This window comes from Rattus norvegicus, chromosome 14 (genome assembly GCF_021556685.1).
Source record: "Rattus norvegicus strain SHRSP/BbbUtx chromosome 14, alternate assembly SHRSP_T2T, whole genome shotgun sequence".
NCBI lineage: Eukaryota > Metazoa > Chordata > Mammalia > Rodentia > Muridae > Rattus > Rattus norvegicus.
The window spans coordinates 17,125,961-17,147,208 of NC_141547.1; the positions used below are offsets into that span (position 1 = coordinate 17,125,961).

Here is a 21,248-nt window from a genome sequence, read left to right on the forward strand (position 1 = left end):
TTTTTACTTCTTTAGGTACTCACTTAACTCAAAAGCTGACAAAGAGTAAACTGATTCTTAAACCACACAGCACGGGATGTAGGTTTATTTGGGAGCTTAAAACCATGAACAGACATATTAGCCCATTTCCTTACAGTAACAAACTTTATCATTTTACCTCCTAAAGTTGTACGGTCGAAGATCTGCATTTTGTTACCTTTACACTAAAAGAATTCCCCATGATCCTCTGCAAATAACAATACCCAGTTGAGATGCTTCACCTGAGAATTTACTAAGGGGCTTCCCTCACATGTTCTACTAGCCAGAAGTCAGTATCTAAAGTCAGCGATTTGCCTATAATTCCTTTAAAAGATATAAATGTCAAAAAATATAAATCGGGCTCTGACTGTGAAGTGTCTAACAGTTCAAATTATCATTATGTTATTTTTGGCTTATCGGCTGATACATTTCTGAATTTGCCACAAGAAGCAATCCAACATGCCAGTGACCAGATTTCACAGAAAACTCCCACCTTAATATTCTGGAGTTTTCAGAGTTCTCTTATCAGTTGTCTGCATTTCCAATCAAAGAGTTAACTAGGTTCCCAATGACCAAAATTCCGAATCATTTAGTCAAATACGAAATTGAGTTGCTAAATGCCTAAAATCTTACAATTTAATTTTCTACTTTACAAATATAATTTCTCATTAAAGCTCTTGGCAGGCTTATGGAAACAAACCACAGTCTTTCCCACAAGCTAAACTATCCATCTATAAATTTATTTCTGGCAGAAGGTTTATTACTAACTTAGAATTAAAAATTAACTTAGATGATCATATTCAGATAGAATGGTCTCATGATAAAAAGTATGGTTTACCATTTATATAATATGAGGTGGACTGATGATGTCTGAGGGATAAGTAGACCATCAGTAGATGTTTATACAGAATTATGCTAATTTGGGAACTATAGCTGGCTAACCAGGTGCCATTCTCTCACTCTGCCCCTAACCTTCAGACAAAATTCACTGAATAGAACAGGATAACAATACTAAAGCTGCAGTTGCCAATCCATACTGCAGTAGCTTAGGTGCTTAGCTCAAAGCATGGACTTTACCACTGTTAAGTGGTGTTAAGTGTGAAGTTACATCTCATTAGACACAAGGCTAAGTGGGTATTTCATAGACCAATGTGACAGGTTCAGAACTGTGTTCACACTCACATGCACACACAGAATGAAGTCTCCTCCCTGTAGCTCCCCCTATCATAGCCATCTTCAAGTCTTTATGAAACGAAATGGCCCAGGCCAGGGATCCTGATAAAAGGAAGTACTGTATTCACATAACACTCTAATTAGTAGAGTTCAAAGAGCTCTGTAAACATTACCTAATTAAACCCCACAACGATTCAGTGAAGCAAGAGAGCTTTACCCATTATCCTCATTCACAGAAGCTAGATTCTGAGGTACCGAGAAGCTAAATGATTTCTTGGTTTCACAATGTTGAGTCAGAGGTGAGGCTTGGAACAAGACCAGAGCTCCAGTTCAGATATAAAACTAGTGGCACGGAAGTGCCTATTCAGGTGGCTTACTCCTGCAGCTGGAAGTCATCCTGCTTCAACAGTAAGGGCAATGGAATTTATGCGGATGCATGGTTTCTTCTAAATCAAGAAAAATGTTCTAAAGCATTATTTGCTTTGGAGGCAGTCACATGAGGGACAAAGACAGCCTGGCTGGCTTAGCTATGTTTGTGGAGCTGAAACTACAGTATCTAAGAGGAAATGGTAAAAGTAAGGAATTCTCTGTTACTCACAATTCCAGGGGCGTCCATCAGGGAAGCCAAGAGAGAAAGTTGATGATATCAGGGCAAGCAGAAAGCAGAAAGGAAAAGAAAGGGCAGATGGCAAGTTGTCGGGAAGGGCCTATTTCCTCCATCTAGGCTCCCGTCTTAAAGTTTCCAGACCCTCTTAGACTAGAACCACCAGCCTGGGACTCAGTGTTCAATACCCTGAGACACAGAGAGTCACTCAGACTGAAACCATAACACTAGCGGAATAGAATCCCCATCGACAGCCAGACTGTTCTCTCCTAAGTATCTTCCTATTCTTTCTAGGAAATCTTAATGAGTGCTGAGTTAAAGGATGGCACACTCTGTTCTTTCCATTGTTCTTCCTCTGTGATCTTTGCTGCCTAACTGGTGTCTGGCTGTGAGGTGTCAGAATACTCATGTTCACAAGAAAGGCAACATCCTGTGGATGCCAGGACAGGGGCATGTCTGTTAACAGAGCTGAGGATAGTGATCTGCACTAGATTACATCAGCTTGAAATACAGAATTTTGGTGGGGTTTAGAAATTCACAGGAGAGCTATTAAGTGGTCTCATTAGTGTCAGCCTCAAATACTTTCCCTATAAAGCCAAGGAGACACATGCTTCTCTTTTCTTCCTGTAAGCAAATCTTACCCTCTACAAAAAGATACTGCTGCATTTGTGGATTTGGATATGAGCATAGCTTGGAGGCTGGTGAGCTAAATATCCAAAGGTTTATACTGTCAAATACTATTTTATATACAGAACACAGAAGTCAAATGGGCTCTGTTTCAAAGACATCAAACTCTTTATTCTGTGCTCGGTGTGTGTACATTGTGTGCAAGTGTGCTTATAGTGTCATACACATAAGGGCCACAGGACAACCTCAAGTATCATTCCCCAGTAGCTGACCACCATTTGTTTGTTGGAGACAGGGTCTCTCACTGGCCTGGAATTAGTCAAGTAGGATCTCCCATGGTCCACCTTCACAGTGGAGAACTACATGGTGTGATGGTCTGTATTTGTTTGGCCCAGGGAGTAGCACTATTAGGAGGTGTGGCCTTGCTGGAGTGGGCGTGTCACTGTGGGTGTGGGCTTCAAGACCCTTGTCCTGTCCTAGACGCCTGAGAGTCAGTCTTCTTCTGTTTGCCTTCAGAACAAAATGTAGACCTCTTAGCTCTTCCTATACTATTCCTAGATGCTGCCATGTTCCTGCCTTGATGATAATGGATTGAGCCTCTGCTCCTTTAAACAGCCCCAGTTGAATGTTGTCCCTAAAGGAGTTGCCTTGGTCATGGTGTGTTTACAGCAGTAAAACCCTATGGAAGACACGTGGGTTCTAGAGAAGGAACCAGAGCCCCATGATGCAAGACGAGTACTTTTATGACTGAGATAATTTCTCAGCCTCTGTCTTGTTTCTTTAATTATTTTTGAAGTGTATTTATTTGTATTGTATGTGTTGGTATTCTGTCTGAAGGTAGGTTTGTATGCCACATGTATGCACTGCCATGGAGGCCAGAAGAGGGCATCAGATCCCCTGAAACTGAAGTTACTAATGGTTGTGATTCACCATGTGAGTGCTGGTCCGGGGCAAGAGCACCCAATCCCTTAACCACTGAGCCACCTCTCTGGCCCCTGAAATTTTTGTTTAAAAGAAAAATGTTTTCTGGCTCAATAGTTTAAAACACTCAAAGGAGTGAGATGTAGGAGAAGATGGCGTTAGAATAGAACAACCATCCCAAAACTGCACCCTGCCCCCATGCAGCCCAGCCCAAGAGGAAAGCCTGGGTTATATCTCTAAAAACAGAGAGGCGGCTGCTAACTCTCAAAGACCCAAGAATCTAATTCGGACACTGAGATGAAGTGGGTAGGTGCAAACGAGGTTTATAACGCCAGTCACCTCCTTCACATGCAGCCATTGACATCTCCCCGTTCCTATACCTTTAGTCATTAAAGCAGCAGCTACACATTTCATGTCCTGGGGCTTATGCAAGCAATATCCACAAGAAGGAGAAGAAAGAACTTATTCTCTAGACTCAGAATTTCAAAAGCCAAGGATGGAAGGACTCAAACCAGAAAACAGGAAGGGTAGATAAGAAAAAAATAGAACCAGAGAAGAGGTGAACTCTTAAACCCCAGAGGTTCCCCGGGAAAGTCTACTTCCAGAGGTTCTGCCTGTATATCCTAGAGGACCAGAGGATTAGCAGAAAACTTGAAGCAGTTGAACATGAAGATGCTGTAACAACAGAAGTGGGAGCACGCGGCAGGCACGTGTACAGCGATCAAGTCAATGAACGGGAGAATAGATGCCTATCACACTGGATGTGTGTGTACAAGCACATGCATGAAAATTAAACGTCTCCACTGTGTCTTTATATTTAGATGGAATCTTAGGAAAAGCAAATGGAAACTTTATGTAGGTTAAACTTTGGTTTCTATTACTTTAAAAGATGGAATGAATTTTGAGAGAGAGTTGGGCTGTGGTTTGAGACTGTCCCCCAAGGATTCGTGGGCTACAAGTTTGTTAAGAGGTAGTAACTAGTGGAAAGTGGTTACGTCCCTGGGGTACTGTTGATTGGGATTAATGCAGTTCATTTAGGGCTCTGTTTGGTCCTGTGAGAGGGCATGTCTAGAAAAGAAGAAGTTGGGCCACTTAATCTGTCACCTTTTGTCCCTTCATGTGACTTTTCCCACATGATTCTACCATTTTATACTGTCTGAAGTGGTGTCTTCATCAGTGTCAAGACTGAACTAAGACTTTCTGTCTCCAAATCTATGAACTAAACACAGTTTTTTAAATATCAGATATCTTGTTATGGCATCTGAAAATGAAATAACTCATAAAACACTCCATCTTGGGGCCATCAGTTTAAAAAAAAAAAAGTAACAGTGTACCAGAGCTTGGCACATAGAACAACACATACAGTAAAGGTATGTGTTCTTTAACTAAAACTTATGTTATATATGGATTAAGACAAGAAGTGAATTGCATGTTTCATTAGAGGCCTAATTATTTCCATCTTGCCTTCTCTCCAACGCACTAGGATTCCTGCCAAGGCATGTGGTAGCACCTTGCATTCAAAAAGGTCCAATCTGAATCTGAGCATGACTATAGGAATCAATTTGGAGTAGAAGGCAGAAATTGCATTGCCTACCCCTAGTGATCCCACATTTCCTTACTGGTTCTCTGTTGCTTCCATTATCACTATAAGGAAGGTCACGTTTGTTTATACACTCAGCCTATGATCAGAATGTGGCACATGTGGAATAGATGCAGTGCTTCAAACAAGCCTCGATAATAGCAAAGTCTAAAAATGACTCAAAACATAAGAGCAAGTCAAGCAATTCATCAATGAATGAATGAATCAATCTGAGATAAACTGAGGCCAGACCACAATGTCAATATTGAGGTTTTGCATGATTAGTCCAACAACAATAATGTCAATAGAATATGTATGTCTTCCTGTTGATCATAACTAAAATACTTGTGAACATTTTGACAATACTACATAAGTTAAAAAATATATTATATATGCACAGTAAATTATCTTTTCAACTGATATCCAACAGCTCCATTCCACAAACAAAATAATATTTGCCATTATCCCTTCAAATCACTGTATACCATGGCTTCTCATTCACGGTATCCAATAAATCCACTTTCTTTGTCTGAACACTCAATAATATAGATAAACATTATAGAAATGTATGCACATTAACAAAGATACAATTCAGAAAGCATAGAATTAAAAATAGAAAGTTCCATATCACTGCAACTTGAGTTAAGATTTATGTTTACACTTCAAAATGGTAAAAACTCATGTTACATTCACTACCCTTTAAAATGTAAGGATTATGTAAATAAAAGCATTTCTCAAGGTAATCCTCATTCTCATCCTCTTAACAGTCTCTTGGATATTCTCCAAATCTTCCAACCTTTTGTTCTCATTTTTTCTACATTATGGACTCATGAAACACAAAATACACATTAAAAACACAACAGTGGTTTTAAGATATGTAGATAAAATAAGGGAATCATTTACATATAAGATATGCGTTATTTAGAATAATATAGTTCTTGGATTGGTAGTTTGAATACATAGCTTTCTTGGTTATATTAATATAATTATATTATAATATAATTATAATTATATGTTCTTTTAGCCTCTTAGCTTAAATTATAAAATCGATTTGTTCTTTTTAGTGTCAATTTCACTTTATTTTTAGAATAGATGACCATGTTATCTGAAAATAAAGTCACCCAGCATGGATATATATCTCATTACTTTACTTGTTTGTACTAGATAGACCAATGACAATGTTAGACAGAAGTTATAAGTACCTTCCATCTTGTATAAGACAGAGGATTTTCTAAAGGGAGATAAAATACTCTATTCTGCAAAGTGCCTTAAGCTCAGGAAGTAAACAACTCAAAAGCTTAAGGAAGTCCCTGAAACTGAACAGAATCACCAGGCCTCTATTGTTCCAGGTATATAAAAGCTGCAGACAAAACAGACAAAGCAGACAAAGTAGACAAAGCAGACAAAACAGACAAAGCAAGCTGCCTGGAAGAGATTTTCTCTAACCTGTTGAGCTGCAAACTGTGTAGTGTGCTGCAGGTTCCAGTTTTTGTGGATGTTTTTGGTCTTACAATTGTCTGAGTCATTCTTTGTCCAGTAAGTAACCCCTCATCTACACTCTTTTAAGTAATTTCAATAAAACTCATTGGACTACAATGTTGGAATTTAGTACTATCCTTACGTGATTCTTTTAACAGTACTTTATCTGAGGTATTAAGATTGTTCTTCACATCTTCCCAGAAACACAAGAAGAAGAAACATTCATTCTTTTATCAAGTACAATGTTACCTGTAAGATTTTTACAAACACTTTCATCATGTAGAAAAGTCTCTTTATACTCCCAGTTTGCTGAAAAATATTCATCAGGAACTTCTGCTATATGGTTTCTAAGATTATGAAGACTTTGTAAAGTTTGTATTTTGGTTTGGGTTGCTAACATAGAAAACTACACAAATGATTTTACAATGTTAGACTGATCTTGGATTTATGGGCTAAATACTATTTTAGTCACGATGCTTTATCCTTTAATGTAGTGGGTTAAATTTAGATTAAATTTTTTAAAAACTACTTTATTGAGGTGTGGCTAACATACAAAATTCTGTATCTATTTAATGTAAACAACTTAATGGGTTTGAAGGTAAGCAAACTGTCATGAAGCCATTAGCAGAATTGATGCTATAAAAATATCCATCATCTACAAAGTTCTTCCTCTCACATTTTAAATTTAATTTCTTGTTGATTATTTTAAGGGGATAAGAACACTTAACATAAAACCTACCTTCTTAGCAAGGTTTTAACTAAGCAAGAGAGTGCTATTAATGCTGGCCGTTGTGATAAATATGTCTCTCGGGATTTACTCATCATGTGTAACTGAAACTTTATAACACTCCAAACCCTGCTCCTTTCCCCCTCATCCCAGCCCTGGAAACTATCATTCCAATATCTGTTTCTATGAGTTTGGATAATTTAGCTTTCTCATATAATCATGTCCTATTTGTCACTCCACATTTGCTGTATTTCACTACAAATGCTGTCTTTTGGATTTATGGTCACAAATAGTTTGGTTTTTTTTTCTTATGTGTGAGAGAGATATACGTGTGTGTATGTGCTTACGTGTACACATGCACATGGGGCCAGAGGGGATGTGGGACCTGTTCCTCAGTCCCTTCCCACCCTAGTTTTTGAGTCAGGGTCTCAGTGAAGTAGGTCTTTTTAAGTTGACTAGTCTGACTTGACAGGGAGCTAGAGTTCCTCCTCTTCCTGCCCGGTTCTGGGACTACTTATTTGTGCCCTTGTGCTCATCTTCTATGTGTGTGCTGGGGAGTCAAACTCACATCATTATACTCACACAGCAAACACTTTACCAACTCAGCCATCACCTCCCCAATATCAATCTTCTCTCTCTCTTTGGATGAATAATACTGTATTTTAGATCACTGGTAGATGACCTATCGGTGAATGGATAAATAAGTGAACATGTCATTTACATGTCTCCACTCCCGTGACTGATGTTCAACTGAGCAAGTGAATACAGATAATTCAAGATACTGGTTCCTGTTGCTTTGGATATGTACCTAGAAGCTAGATGGCTCGAACCTTTTATGAGGAATAGAGCATTTTCCATAGTGCCTGTTTCTGTTTCCATTCCAAGAGTACAAGGACTACAAGGACGCCTTTTGTTGTACTGGCATGTATGATCTTTTTTTCATAGAAGCCATCCTACTAGGTGAGGTACAATAGTGGAGCTTTGGTGTGTATTCACATGATGACACTAAGCTTCCCATGTATCTGTTGCTGCCCACTTTTTTCTTCATGAGATAAAGGTCTATGCAGTGCCATTGTCCAGTTTTAAATTAGGTCCCCTGTCCCTGGGCCTGGCTCTGTTCTTTTTCTTGCTTGTTTATGTACTTTGGCCACTGACATGTTCTAAGACAAACGATTTGCTAATCATTCCCCCATTCTGTAAGCTGCCCTCTCGTTTTAAAAGCTATATTAAAGACTTGTAGCTAACAATTGTCTATGTTTGCTTCTGTTGCCTATAGTTTTCCTGGACCATAAATCATAAAGAAGCTTGTTAGAAAATAATTATTTGATAAACCTAATTTTACCATTTAGAAAATGCAAATTTTTCATGGGGATGAATGGAATGATTCATTTTTAATAAAGAATTAAATCTTAGATGAGTATTTGCTATTTCGGGCCCTAGGTTATGTTCAACGTTTAATTTATAACCATCACTTCATATAAGCATGTACCATAAAAGACAAAGCAATGTGTGACATGTGTGGAGCCAACAGTATAGCGGCTGCTCTTAGCACAGCCTCAGAAGAGCTGTACACGGGGAACTTGACTCTATTCCACGCACAGGTGTAAAGCTCACACTCGGGGTTCTCTGTAGTTCTCAGGTTTCTTATAAAGGCTCATGTAGAAATAAGCAATTATGACAAATCGAGAGCAAATGCACTCATTGTAAATCTGAACAGAGTCACAGACCCTTTACTGACTACATAAGTAGGCTCCATTTGTCTCTTTAGTTTGAAGACCTTCACACGATGTTACTTCAAGAGGTGCAGGAAACGCTCTTTCCACCTTGTGGTTCTCCTTTTGAAATAAAACCATACAGAAAGCAGGTAGCCAGGATCACTGTCAGACTCTATAGCCCACTTCAAACCCTGCCTCTATGCAAACGGTAATATTGGCACTGGTGGGCGACACTTCAGTCACGGGTTTATCGCTTTTCTGCATCTATGCTGGTGAGTGCTCCTGCAAGGCCACAGCTGAGCATAACTGACTGCAAGCCCAGTGAAACCATTTGTTCCCTGCCAGTCAGCACATGTCTGCAAGAGACACTCAGCGATGCCACACACTGCGAGCCCACACGAATGATGAGCTCACCCGCAGAAGGGCTCATGTTCCTACCCACACTAGGAAGTGCACTGGGAGTGTTTGCTTCTTCTTTAACCAAAGAGAGTCACCATTTACTCTTACTTGGTCGTTTCTCCTCCTTCCCTCACCTTGACCTCTGCAGGTGCAAGCCCTGAGTCACAGCGCTGATGCAACGCCAGCCATATTTACTCTTCGTAACATGGGACAGCCCCAAAGAAGGAATTAAGAAGACTCCAAGGCTGGATGGGTTTGGAAAAAAACTGTCTTCCCTTACAAAGACATCATCTTCTGGAAGAGAAGCTTGAACCAAGATAGGACCCTGGCTTCTGAGGAACTCATCAGTGGGTTGTCTGAGAGCAAGGTTCTTCATCAGGTTCAAGAATCATAGTGACCAACAAGCCGAACCTAGTTGCTGAGGACCCAGTACGGTGGAAGTCACTTCAGGAATGTTCTCAGTATTTCCTGCATCACATCTCAAATGCTTCTTTGTAGTTCTGGTCTCCTTTTCACCTATTTTATTATTTTTTTAGCCACAGCATTTTTATTAGTTCCTCAGTAATTTTGTACAATATGTTTTACTCATATTCACCATCCCCCAACTACACTCCTTTCCATAACTTTACTTCTTTTATTGTTTTATTGTGTATAAAACAGACCAAAAGAACACAAGATCCAAAAATTGACCCATACTGCTACAATCACCCTGATTCTTGACAAAGGAGTCAGAACTACGTTTGAAAAGAGACAACCTCTTTTATAAAATGGTGCTAACTGGGAAAAAATGTTATCTACATATAGAAGGGTGAACCAAATCTTTGTGGCAAACCCTCTATACAAATCAATCCATGGGTTGGTGAGGTGGGTCAGTGGTTAAAAACACCGAGTAGTTCTTGCAAACAAGTCTAGTGACTCAAATTCAACCCTTGAAGCCCTCATAAGTTTGGAAGAAGAAACCTGACTCTACAGAGTTCTCTTAGCTCTGCATACATACATGACATATAAATCATATATACAATAGTAAGAACATTTTTTAAAAAATCTCAAAATAGGTCAGCGACCCTAATTTGAAAATAAGGATTTTTCTACATTAAGCAGAGGAACAATGTTCTCCTATGTGAGATGACATATTTATATTTTATATTACATGAAGGTATATTTCATATCTCAAATAATCATAATAAACATCATTTTCACAACCACAAACTAAAAGTTGATATAATAGAATAAGACATAGTAATCTTTACTAAAAAAAAAAAACTAACTAAAAAGAGGTAAATCCTGTAGAAGTATGGTTAAAAAAATACTGTGATCTCTTCTTTTGGGTTGGTTTTTTCTTTTGGGTTGTGTTTTGTTTTGTTTTGCTTTTGGTTTGGGTTTTATGTTTTGTTTTGTTTTTGAGCTGTAAAAGCTAGAGGTAATATTCAAGGGATATACTCAAAAGTAGATTTTTAGTCATTTGATAAGCCAGGAAAAATTAATGATTTTAGTTACCACTCTATTAGAGATGTCTTGAGGATCCCCAGACTCTCCTGTTTTAAGATAACCATTCACTTCCTGAGGGAGACAGAGGTTGCAGTGTCTACTACTAGAAAACACCCTGTATGCCGTGAGCTGCATCCACAGTGTTGAATGGACAGCCCAAGTGTGGACCAATTACAGGACATGAGGAAATCACAGAGAACGGACTGATGACGAATGCGAACTTGATGCGAACTTGAGAACTCTCAAAGAAATGTAGTTACCAGGTTCTCGAAAATTAAAGAGGAAGGAGGAGAAGGAGGAAGAGGAGAAACAAACAATATTTTGAAACTGAGGGCTAATTACCTCCCAACACTAATTTGGTTAATAAACCTATGGAGCTTCCCAACAAGACAACATATTTATATCATACATATTGCATATATATACACATATATTCAATACTCTCTCTCTCTCATACACACACACACACACACACACACACACACACACACACACAGAGCACAGGACTTTTGCCATTTCTGCCATTCACCTCATAGGAGAGAATCTTATATTAAATTTTGAAGCTTCTGTACAGAGAAGAAAACAAAAGGGAGTTGCTTTGCTAGTCACTCATCTGATAGGGGATTAATACTTAAAAATAGAGAGAGAGACCTCAAAAGTCAAACTCCCGAAGAGAAAAATGAGCCCATCAAGAAATGGGCAAATGAACTGACTAAATAAAAGATCTCAAAGCGGAAGAACTAATGAGCTATAAACACACAAAATATACTTAACATCTTTATCCATCACTAAAATGCAGACCAAAACTAATTTGTTATATATATATATGCATATATATATATATAAATACATATTTACAAATATTTTATAAATATTATACATATGCTATTAAGGTATTTTTGGCTACAATAAATCCTGATGGAAATGGAATGCAGGGAGAAGGAGCCCTAGATACCATCAATTTGAATATGAAGAGAGACAGTGGGCTTTAGGGAGATGAGGTAACTTGTCAAGGCTGTCCAATTAATAAGCAGTAGAGTTAGATTTTAAATATTCCCCCTTCCCAGAGCTTGTGCACATCCCTCTATACTGTTAAAAGTAATTGACAAATTCGAGATAAGGGAGGAAGCAATTCTAAATGAGAAGCAGAGTCTAGCTAAAATGGAGAAGCTGGAGAATGAGAAACAGGGTGTGGAAACAATGATATTTTGGTGTGGCATTGCTACAGTTGGGGGTATCATTCAAAACTGCTGTGGGCTCTATGTGAGCTCACTGTACCCTCCCAGAGTGCAGAAGTCGGAGATGGGGAGTCGACGGTAGCCATGCCCTGCCCCTAGGGATTTTGGTGTTTAGGAATTTTTAAAATCATTAACCCTAGTCCCCAGGAGTGAGACATCAGAGAGAAGAGTTTGAGATCCTAGGATGAGAATGGACGGGATTGTACCTAAGAATTGATGTGGTGTTGAAAGTACAAGCAGGAAGTGAGTTGCTCACCTTTTGTTAGCCAGACACGAATCTTCCACATCACTGCACTGACCTGCCGTTCACCCTACTGTATATTACCCTGTCTGTCATGAAAAGTTTTGCCATAGAGGTGGTGAGGTCAGGCTTGGAGGTTCATCGCCCTGCGGGAGGGGTGTCCTAGGGAACAAGGCTGAGCCTACAAGTGCTCTAGCCAGTGACTCAGCACTTCTCTGGGAACCCAAGTCGATCTGAGCTTACTCCAATGGCTGGAGGGACTTTGGGAAGTTCCAAAAAGTTGCTGTCCTGTCTGAATAATAATTCCAAGGAATTTTAAAAAATTTACTCTGTCCTTCAGTTTTCTTGTAGAACTACATAGGAGAGGGCCTAAGGACCCCCACTACCATCTTTTAATGTTTGTCTTATCTTCAAGAGCCTCATACAGAACGGGTGTTGTCTTGGTGTCAGATACTCATTTCCATTCAAATGTATACTTTAGACATCTATAATAGTCTATTTTGTCTTCAATCTCAAGCTTCCTTAATCTTAATATCTATATTCAAACCAGCCTATCCGCCACTTAATGCTACGAGAGATTCTTCACAGACAACCTATTTCATTCGCATGACTTTATTAACTACACTACAATGACACCCTAGAAATACTGTCAGTTTTTCAAAATAATGTTACACTATGTAAGTCATCCAATAGTTAGAATAAACATCTCGTATTTTAAAAATTATAATCTTAAGGTATATCGGCTAACTTCCAGTCAGTTTGAAGAGGTCCTTGTTTCCGATATAATCTTAAGATGAATACATCACAGCTTGGCTTGGCCGTTGCTGTACATCAGATGTATGTGGTGTTGTGCATCAGAGTCTGTGTGTGCTGCTGTGTATCAGATGCTGTGTGTGTGGTGCTGTGTATCAGTTGCTGTGTGTGGTGCTGTGTATCAGCTGCTGTGTGTTCTGTGGCACGGGTTACACATTTATGTACCTAAGTAGAGAGAATAGTTTAACCTCTGTGTCACTGCTCTGGCATCATTTACCATTTCCTTTTTGACACAAGGTCTTTTATTATCCTACAACTCATCAAAAAGTCTTGGCTGGGTGGACAGTGAGTACCCAGGGACCTGCTAACCCTCTTTCCCAGCGGTGGGATTACAAGCACATTCTATCATGCTGGGACTTTCCTGTGTAGCAAACCTAGATCTTGGTGTTTATAAGGCAAATACTTTACTGACTGAACTCTCTTCACAGTTCTGTGCCAGATACTATTCTAAGCATGCATCTATCAAGCATTAAGAAAGGAGAAAGAGAAAAAGAAATAACAGTAAATCAGGCCTATTCCTGCCATAGGAGAATGAAGAGGTCAGACAACCACACACAGATATTCAGTGCCCTAGAAATTGGTGGTCTCTGTGACCTCAGAACAGTAGCTTCCCATAGACTTGAAGCCTAGTTTAACAGGACCTGATTTTCTGATTTGAGATTCTGACTAATTCCAAATATCAGTTCTGGGGGCATATGTTCAAGAGTTAAGTAGAGTATAGTTAGTCCTCTACAGTGAACACTGCGGGAAACTGGAGGGACGAGGTCAGTACTAACCTAAGCTAATATTACTCATGCCCCGGCGTCATCACACAGTGATTTCTTCTTTTACTCTTCCACAAGCCCATTTCTAGAATTCATCACCAAATGGATTGCCATTTATAGAAAGCTATCAATCTTCCTGACATATAACATACTCACCCCCCCCCCTGCTCTTTCTGACTTCTAGATGCGACGGCTTCCTTATATGCTGACATTCTAGTTATGAGACTGACCCAGCCCTCCCTTCTCTAGCTACCTCTGCCATTAGGTCACGCTCTGCCTGTTTAATTCCCACTCCTAATTGTATTCGTAGGTTTCCCACACAGGATGCACAGTGTGCCGTTCTAGTAATACCTCATTGCTACTGTGTAGTTATATAGAACTCTTTGTAGTATAAATTCCCGGTTTCTGTCATGACTGCGATGACTAATATCTCCATGTTTTATCCTTAAATTCTCCTCGTGAATATTAATGAACGAACTAGAAATGTAACAACCATGTGTATTTGTCTCTCGCAAAGTCTCGATGTTCTTCCCAGAAAAGTTCCCATGACTAAGTACTTATTTCTTTGGGAGGATTTCAGGGTTGCATATGAAGCAGCCCTCCGGCACTCAGACAGAGTGATATGCTTCTGAAAAGAAAAAGGGATAAGAATTGTTCTCACTCTCTTCCTTCAAAATGTCTTTTTGCCATGGTGGCCTGTGGCCAAATTACCATACATAAAATAGGAGTGGAGCCGTCTGGTGGATGTGGAGGATCCTCCCAGGGAGATGGGGTGTATTGGAGGAACTAATCCAAAAGACCTTGCCATGCATCTTTCTATATCCTGGCTCTCTGTGTTAATTACAGAGAAGTCTTCCTTTCCTACCCTTCTTTGCTTGCCTTTCGGCTTTTGTAATACACTAGGCTGGACAGAAGCCCCTGGGAGAAGCCTGAAGACGGTGACAGTGTCTGGTATAATGAATGACTTGTGACATATGTGTTGAATCAGTCACAAGAGACTGTCAGTGGATCCCACAAGAGAATTTGCCACTTGTCATGATGACAAGACAAACGTGAGCTCGGATACATGCTGAGAAAGTTTTCTCCACTGGGAAAAACTATGCACTCAATACACAGCTGAGAGATGCAAACAGTTTGAAACATCGCTCACTATTTACAAGTTACTGACATTCAACACACATTCAAATGACAAATACTCGTGACATTTAAAGCCCCGAGGTCGCCAGTAACATGCAGTGAAGCAGGAGAATGATAGAGGTTTCATTCAGGCACTGGGTATGGCAGGAGATGGAACACTTGACTATAACTAAGAAATAAACGCCAAGTCGGGGAGAAAATGGAAAAAAAAATAAACTTGGAGCCATTAAATGAAATCATAGTAGCTTTTCTCTTTGTCTCTGTTCCTGACTCTATAGAAACAGTTGGTGACAGTCTGATGGAGGCTTTACAATTGTGAGCTTCCTCCTGCTCTCTTCTCCATCCTTGCCTTATACCAAAGTCCATACCTTTGGGCTCACAAATAAGGTGACCTTATTTATATAAGTATTTCTTATACTATCTTTCATAATGTTTTAATGTACAATCATAACCAAACAATATATACAATAAAATCCCAATATCTCCAGCTTGGACCTTACCATGTACAGACCCCCTTCTAAGGTTCTCTCTCTCTCTCTCTCTCTCTCTCTCTCTCTCTCTCCCTCCCTCTCTCCCCCTTCCTCTCTCCCTCCCTCCCTCTCCCTCTCTCTCTCACTCTCTTGCGCTCTCTCTCTTTCTCTCTCTCTCTCCCTCTCCCCCTCCCCCTCTCTCTCTTGTTCTCTCTCTCTCTTGCTCTCTCTCTCTCCCTCCCTTCCTCCCTCCCCCCTCGCTCTCTCGCTCTCTCTCTCTGCTTGGAATGTTGTTCTCTCAGATGTCTCCTTGAATTGTTTTTCTTCCACTTTACCTAGGGCACCGAATCCACCTCAGACCATCGAAGGAAACATTATGCTGTGATTTATAGAGCTGTGTTTGGGGCCACTGAGGGCCCAGAGTGCAAGAGACCGGATGATGCGTGCTGTGAGTGTGCTCATGCCTTAGGGGAGGGGCGGGTGGAGGGAGGACACAGCCTGACTGCCGCACAGTGAGAGCACTGGCTGTGAGAACATCACTAGCAGATCATAGACACCACAGAAAGTAGCAGGAGAGAGGAAGAAAGAACAACCAACCCTTCCCTTCAGATTTACCACAGTGCCAACTCTTGGCAGAAGCCAGTGGCTAAATATACAGGCCAAGCTGTCCACAGCTCATAAAGACCGAAGCAAGACAAGGTAGAGTGGATCCAGTGGGTAGATGAGTGACCAGGACTGATACTCTACTCCATGGCCACTTCTTGAAAATTATTATTAGTGATAGATATCTAAAGTGGTGTCTCATCCATATTCTTTTCTCTTACTAATCCTCAATGTGGCACTCATCTTTTACTTGACATGATTTTCGATTGATTGAGCTTTTTATGTTCTTTCCCACAAATGTTACAACCTCTTCAACGCATGGACCTCATCATTCTATAAAGTATTATACCCTTACAATTTGTAACGTCTTCTGCTGTATAGCAAGAGTTTATTGAGTGGACAAATCCAATCTTCCCTTTGCTATCTGAAAGTATTCATGTTTGATTCAATCGGAGACGTGCTATAGACTCTCGATATTTCTAAATAAATTAGTCACACATATGAAGTCTGTATCTAGCCTTTTCTAGGGTCTAAAATATCATTCTGGTTACCTTAGTTACTCTTAATTAAAACATCAATTTAAACATGTCATAATAAACATATACATATTGTTTTTCACATATTTTCTCTCTTTATTAAACTACAAAAAAAACCTAATTTCAAAACTAAAGGGAATAACAATATTTAGTGAACACAACCCATTCAACTGCTCCATGCCTGAGCATTCTTTAAAAGGTGGGTGACACAGAGGGAATGTAGTACATTCTACAGACAAGGTATTTAAAATACACCCGCTTACTTCTGCCTTTTCATCATGTACTTGGTCTGTTAAAACATTTTAACAAAGTTTAAAAAAGAACACAAAATGCTTATGCCATTCAAAATACAGCAAAAGTTCATTCTTAAAATTAGCAAAGGTTTCTCCAGAATTCCCGTTTTATTGTTCGTTTCTTTGTTTTGTTTTGATTTGATTTGATTTCTCCTCCTAAGAACTCAGTACCAAGAAGCTGACCAGCTCAAGAACTGGTGGCTTTCAATGGCTCCATTAATCAAGTTGGGGTTGGCTCTTCTTTCTCCTTATTCTTTAGAAAATACAAATTTTGATGCTCCTTTCTAAACCTTTCTTATACAAAGCCGAGGCCCTAAGTTTGGTGCACCAAACTGCAGACGACGCCGTCCTTGGTGTAAATACCCTGACTCTGCCGGATGCAGCCAGTGGGACATGCTCTAGTTGACTCCGAAAGCCATGCCTCACACTTGGGTGTGGTCAGAGTCGCACGGTGGTTGTCTGTCTCTCTCTCACTCAGACATTCTGCTCTCACCAACACAGTGTTAAAGATCAAATCCAGTTTCCTTTTGTTCCCCTACACCACAAGATATCACCAACCGGCACCGATCTGTTTGTATAAATGTTGTTCCATCGTGCTTGTCGAAGTGTCTGGGGAAGGGCACACTGTGGTGTGACAGAGGCTGAGGCAGGTACAACAGGCCACCATGGTGACTATGCAGAGACAAACTTCAGTTGGCAGACATCGGCCATACACTTTCCTCTGTGTGACTCTCATGCATTCTTTAAATGCACCAAACATCAAGGCAGGAATGACCCCACCATGCCACTCCCCCCAGACAACCATCAGTGGACACTTACCTGCAGCCACTATGATAATCTCTGCCAGCTGAGTATGGGCCTTCAGTTGCTCTCTGGGGGTGTGTCTGTGAGCTATGGTCACCGTCGCATCGCCTGCAATGCAGAGGAGCCTCTGTGAGAAGTTACCTGGGCTTTCCAGAATTCTACAAAGTCTTAAACCTATGGCAGTTTTTGTTATCACCTGTGAATAGGAGCATGCTTGGACATGAATAAATCACATTAAAAATTCAAAAGGAAGTCTAGATGAACCAGAACTTAAAAGTCTACCTTTCAACTCAAAACATGGGAAATCCAATCAGTCTAAATGAGGGTAAGAGCTGCCCGTCCTCCGGCAGTGTTTCTTCTCAACTTTTTTTTTTCTATTCTTTTTTTCGGAGCTGCGGATCGAACCCAGGGCCTTGCGCTTCCTAGGCAAGCACTCTACCACTGAGCCAGATCCCTAACACCTCTTCTCAACTTTTTATCAACTGACTGTTCATCGATTGGTGTTAGGATTGTACGCCAGTGTCTTTATGGCAGAGAAATAAGTACAGAGAGCAACAAGATAAATGTTCTTAAAGATGGATAATATGTTGCAGAAGAATCAGTGAGGGGTCAATTCTGCCAAGAGGAGATATCAAGAAAGGGTCCCTAAAGGAGGAAGGATTTTTTAATGTTTCCAAGCATGAGTATAACAATTTGAGGGAAAGAAGAGAAGGACATTTCAAGTGAAATGTTACAGGAGGATAAAGTGGATTCGCTTGGGGGCTGCCTTTAGGAAGAGTGAAGGGGATGAGAGTAAGCAGGGAACTTTGGTGTGAAAGCCTGAGTGGTTTACAGACTAACAATGGAGAGTGGCTGTGCCATCCCAAGATGGAAACATGGGCCTGGGAAGAAGAATGAGACAAACCCAGTGATGAGATGACCCAGGGAGGGACATCCTGCAAGAGACTCAACTTCTCATCTCTCCTGGAAGATATCAAATCCTTCACACAAAACTGTACAATGTAGGGCTTTAGAAAAATGAAACTCCTATTTTTCCACAGACTTCACAGTATGTAAAAGTTGTGAAAGCAGCAGATAGTAAATACCACACAGACAGAGATACAAGAAGGAAGCTCTTAGACAGCAGTGGCAGACTTCTAAAAATGACTATCAGTGCATTTCCTAAAAGTGACAGGCTCAGCTCCAAAACACATCAGTGGGCTCCTGTGCCGTAGCCATGAGAAACACAGGAGGAGTCTGGAGCCTGCTGGGGATGACAGTGTGCTTAACACACAGGATGACACAGAGGAGTTGTCCCAACAGGAAGCACTAGGAAAACAGTAAGAGGAGTGGAAAGATAGATATTCCTCCGCCCTAACCCCCAGCAGAAGTGTCCTGGTCCACAAAATAGCAGGTCTCCAAGAATCCATCCATTTAATGATGAGTAATAAGTTAGAAGGATTTGGTGAAGCATCAGTAAACAGCCCGACAAAGAACAAGTCTTGGGTGAGCTGGGGAGGTGACGAAACTGTTAGGATTCCCGTGGTCATTAGTCGAGTCATGATGACTGTGCATATATCTGAGTCAATTCAACCAGGCACCAAAAAGCAGTCACTTTACCTTATGAGAAATGTTAAAGCCAATAAGAGGAAGTATTTCAAAAGTGGTAAAAATAAAAAAATTAGACAAAAATGAAATATGTTTTAACTAGGTTACTACGCACAAACATTGTAACTTTTTTTTGTTAGAGTTTAAAGTAATAAAACTCAGAGATAGCAGGTTGAATTCATCGAAACTGATCTGTAATGGTCAAGTCCCAGAAAGACTTGGGTGAAGAAACTGGGGTATGAGAACTTTCCAACCAACTAGTCAAATCAAGACTGAGAGTTGCAAACGAGTTTGAAAATTCAAGACTGTGGAGAATATGGCCTAGGGTGAAAGGAACTCGCTACTACGTGTGCTTCGACTTAGCAAAACCTAATTGAAAAACATCCAACAGACTACTGGAGAGATGTGACATGTTTTAATACAGAGATAAGACTTTTGAAAGATGTGAGTTGGACTGATAGGCTACCATGGCCACCTCAGTCATCTTGAAAGGTAACTGCCATGGCAACATGAGTAAACGGTGAGACCGGAAGTGCTTATTTAACCCGTGAGAGTCCTCGTGGGACCGGAAGTGTTTACTTAACCCGTGAGAGCCCTCGTGATTAATGCTGCCGTGGGAGTGGATTTCTTATGAAAGATGATTTCAGCAGCAGCAGCTTGTAATACTCGAGCTTCAGAGCTGTAAAGAAATGATCTCTGCTCTTAGATTACCCACCTGTGGTATTCTGCTTAGAGCAGCAGAAAACTGACTCAGCCACTGACAAGTGCAAATGCTATTTACACTGCTTAGCTTACGTAGAAAGAACGCACCACACGAAGGTAGACTGAGAAGGGAAGGTAAAGTCTGCTGGTTGTTCATATATAATAATGGGAATCAACAAGTCCTCTTCAAAGTTAATTAGCCAACGACACAGGCATATATTTCACAATATAAATATTCTGAAAGGTGGCTTTGTATTGATAAATGTCAGGTAAGAAACAAAAACTGAAACAGTGGGAAATGTTACCAATTCTTTTACAGCATCTATAGATACTACACAAAAATAATTAAATCTACTATGTATTATAATTAGTGAGATAATAAGATCTTAAATATTAAAAAAAATATAGACAGAATAGGAAGTACATTGATAATGCTGACCATATATATTTACCATAAAAATAAATGATTTTCTCAGTGGCCTATAAAAGATAATGGAGGGAGAAATTCCATATTAAGTAGGATAAAGGTATATAAATTAGAAAGCAAAGGGGAAGGCCGGGTGTGGTGGCAGAAGTCTTTAATCTCAGTATTTGGGAGGCAGGCAGGAGAGTCTTTGAGTTCAAGGTCAGTCTCTCACATAATGAGTTCGAGAACAGCCAAGGCTATGTAGAGAGACCCTGTCTCAGTAAAGGGAGAAAGGGTTAAGGTAGCTATGACGTTTTATGGCTGTAATTCCAGCACTCAGGAGCCAGAGGCAGGGAATTTCCAAACTGAGGCCATCCTAGTCTACATAAAGAGTTTGAGGCTAGCCTGGGATACACATGAAAACCTTATCCAAATCCTTACTTTAAAGGGGAAGAAAAGCAGAAGGAAAGAGAAGAGGGTGGAAGAGGACAGAATGGGTTACTCGGTGAGTATAAACATAAGTTCTAAATAAAATTGATACAATGAATTAAATGGATTCTAGTGAACATAAATGTATAATTAACAAAAGAGAAATGCATGAAGCAGAAGTTACAAACGATAGAAATACACTGTAGTCACTGACTTTAATATACCCTTTTCAGTTCCCAGCAGATGAAATACAAAAATTACAATGAACATCATACGATTATAACTTATTAAACTCTGAAAATAAATAATATACTTTATGGACCTACTTAGTTTGGATTGGCATTGCTGTGAAGAGACACCATGACCAAGGCTACTCTTATAAAGGCCAACATTTAATTGGGGCTGGCTCACAGGTTCAGAGGTGCAGTCCATTATTGTCATGGTGGGAAGCATGGCAGTGTGCAGGCAGGCCTGGTGCTGAGAACAAGCTGAGAG

At 40.1% G+C, this 21,248-nt stretch overlaps 1 protein-coding gene across 2 annotated transcripts in view; it reads right to left on the bottom strand.

Annotated features, from left to right (window-relative positions):
- Mthfd2l (methylenetetrahydrofolate dehydrogenase (NADP+ dependent) 2-like) overlaps positions 1 to 21,248 on the bottom strand; it is an 80,236-nt gene that overhangs the window by 23,190 nt on the left and 35,798 nt on the right. For both annotated transcript variants that reach the window (XM_087582936.1, NM_001107211.2), the window contains 1 exon segment: positions 17,645 to 17,737. In XM_087582936.1, the coding sequence (XP_087439062.1) occupies positions 17,645 to 17,737 (93 nt within the window).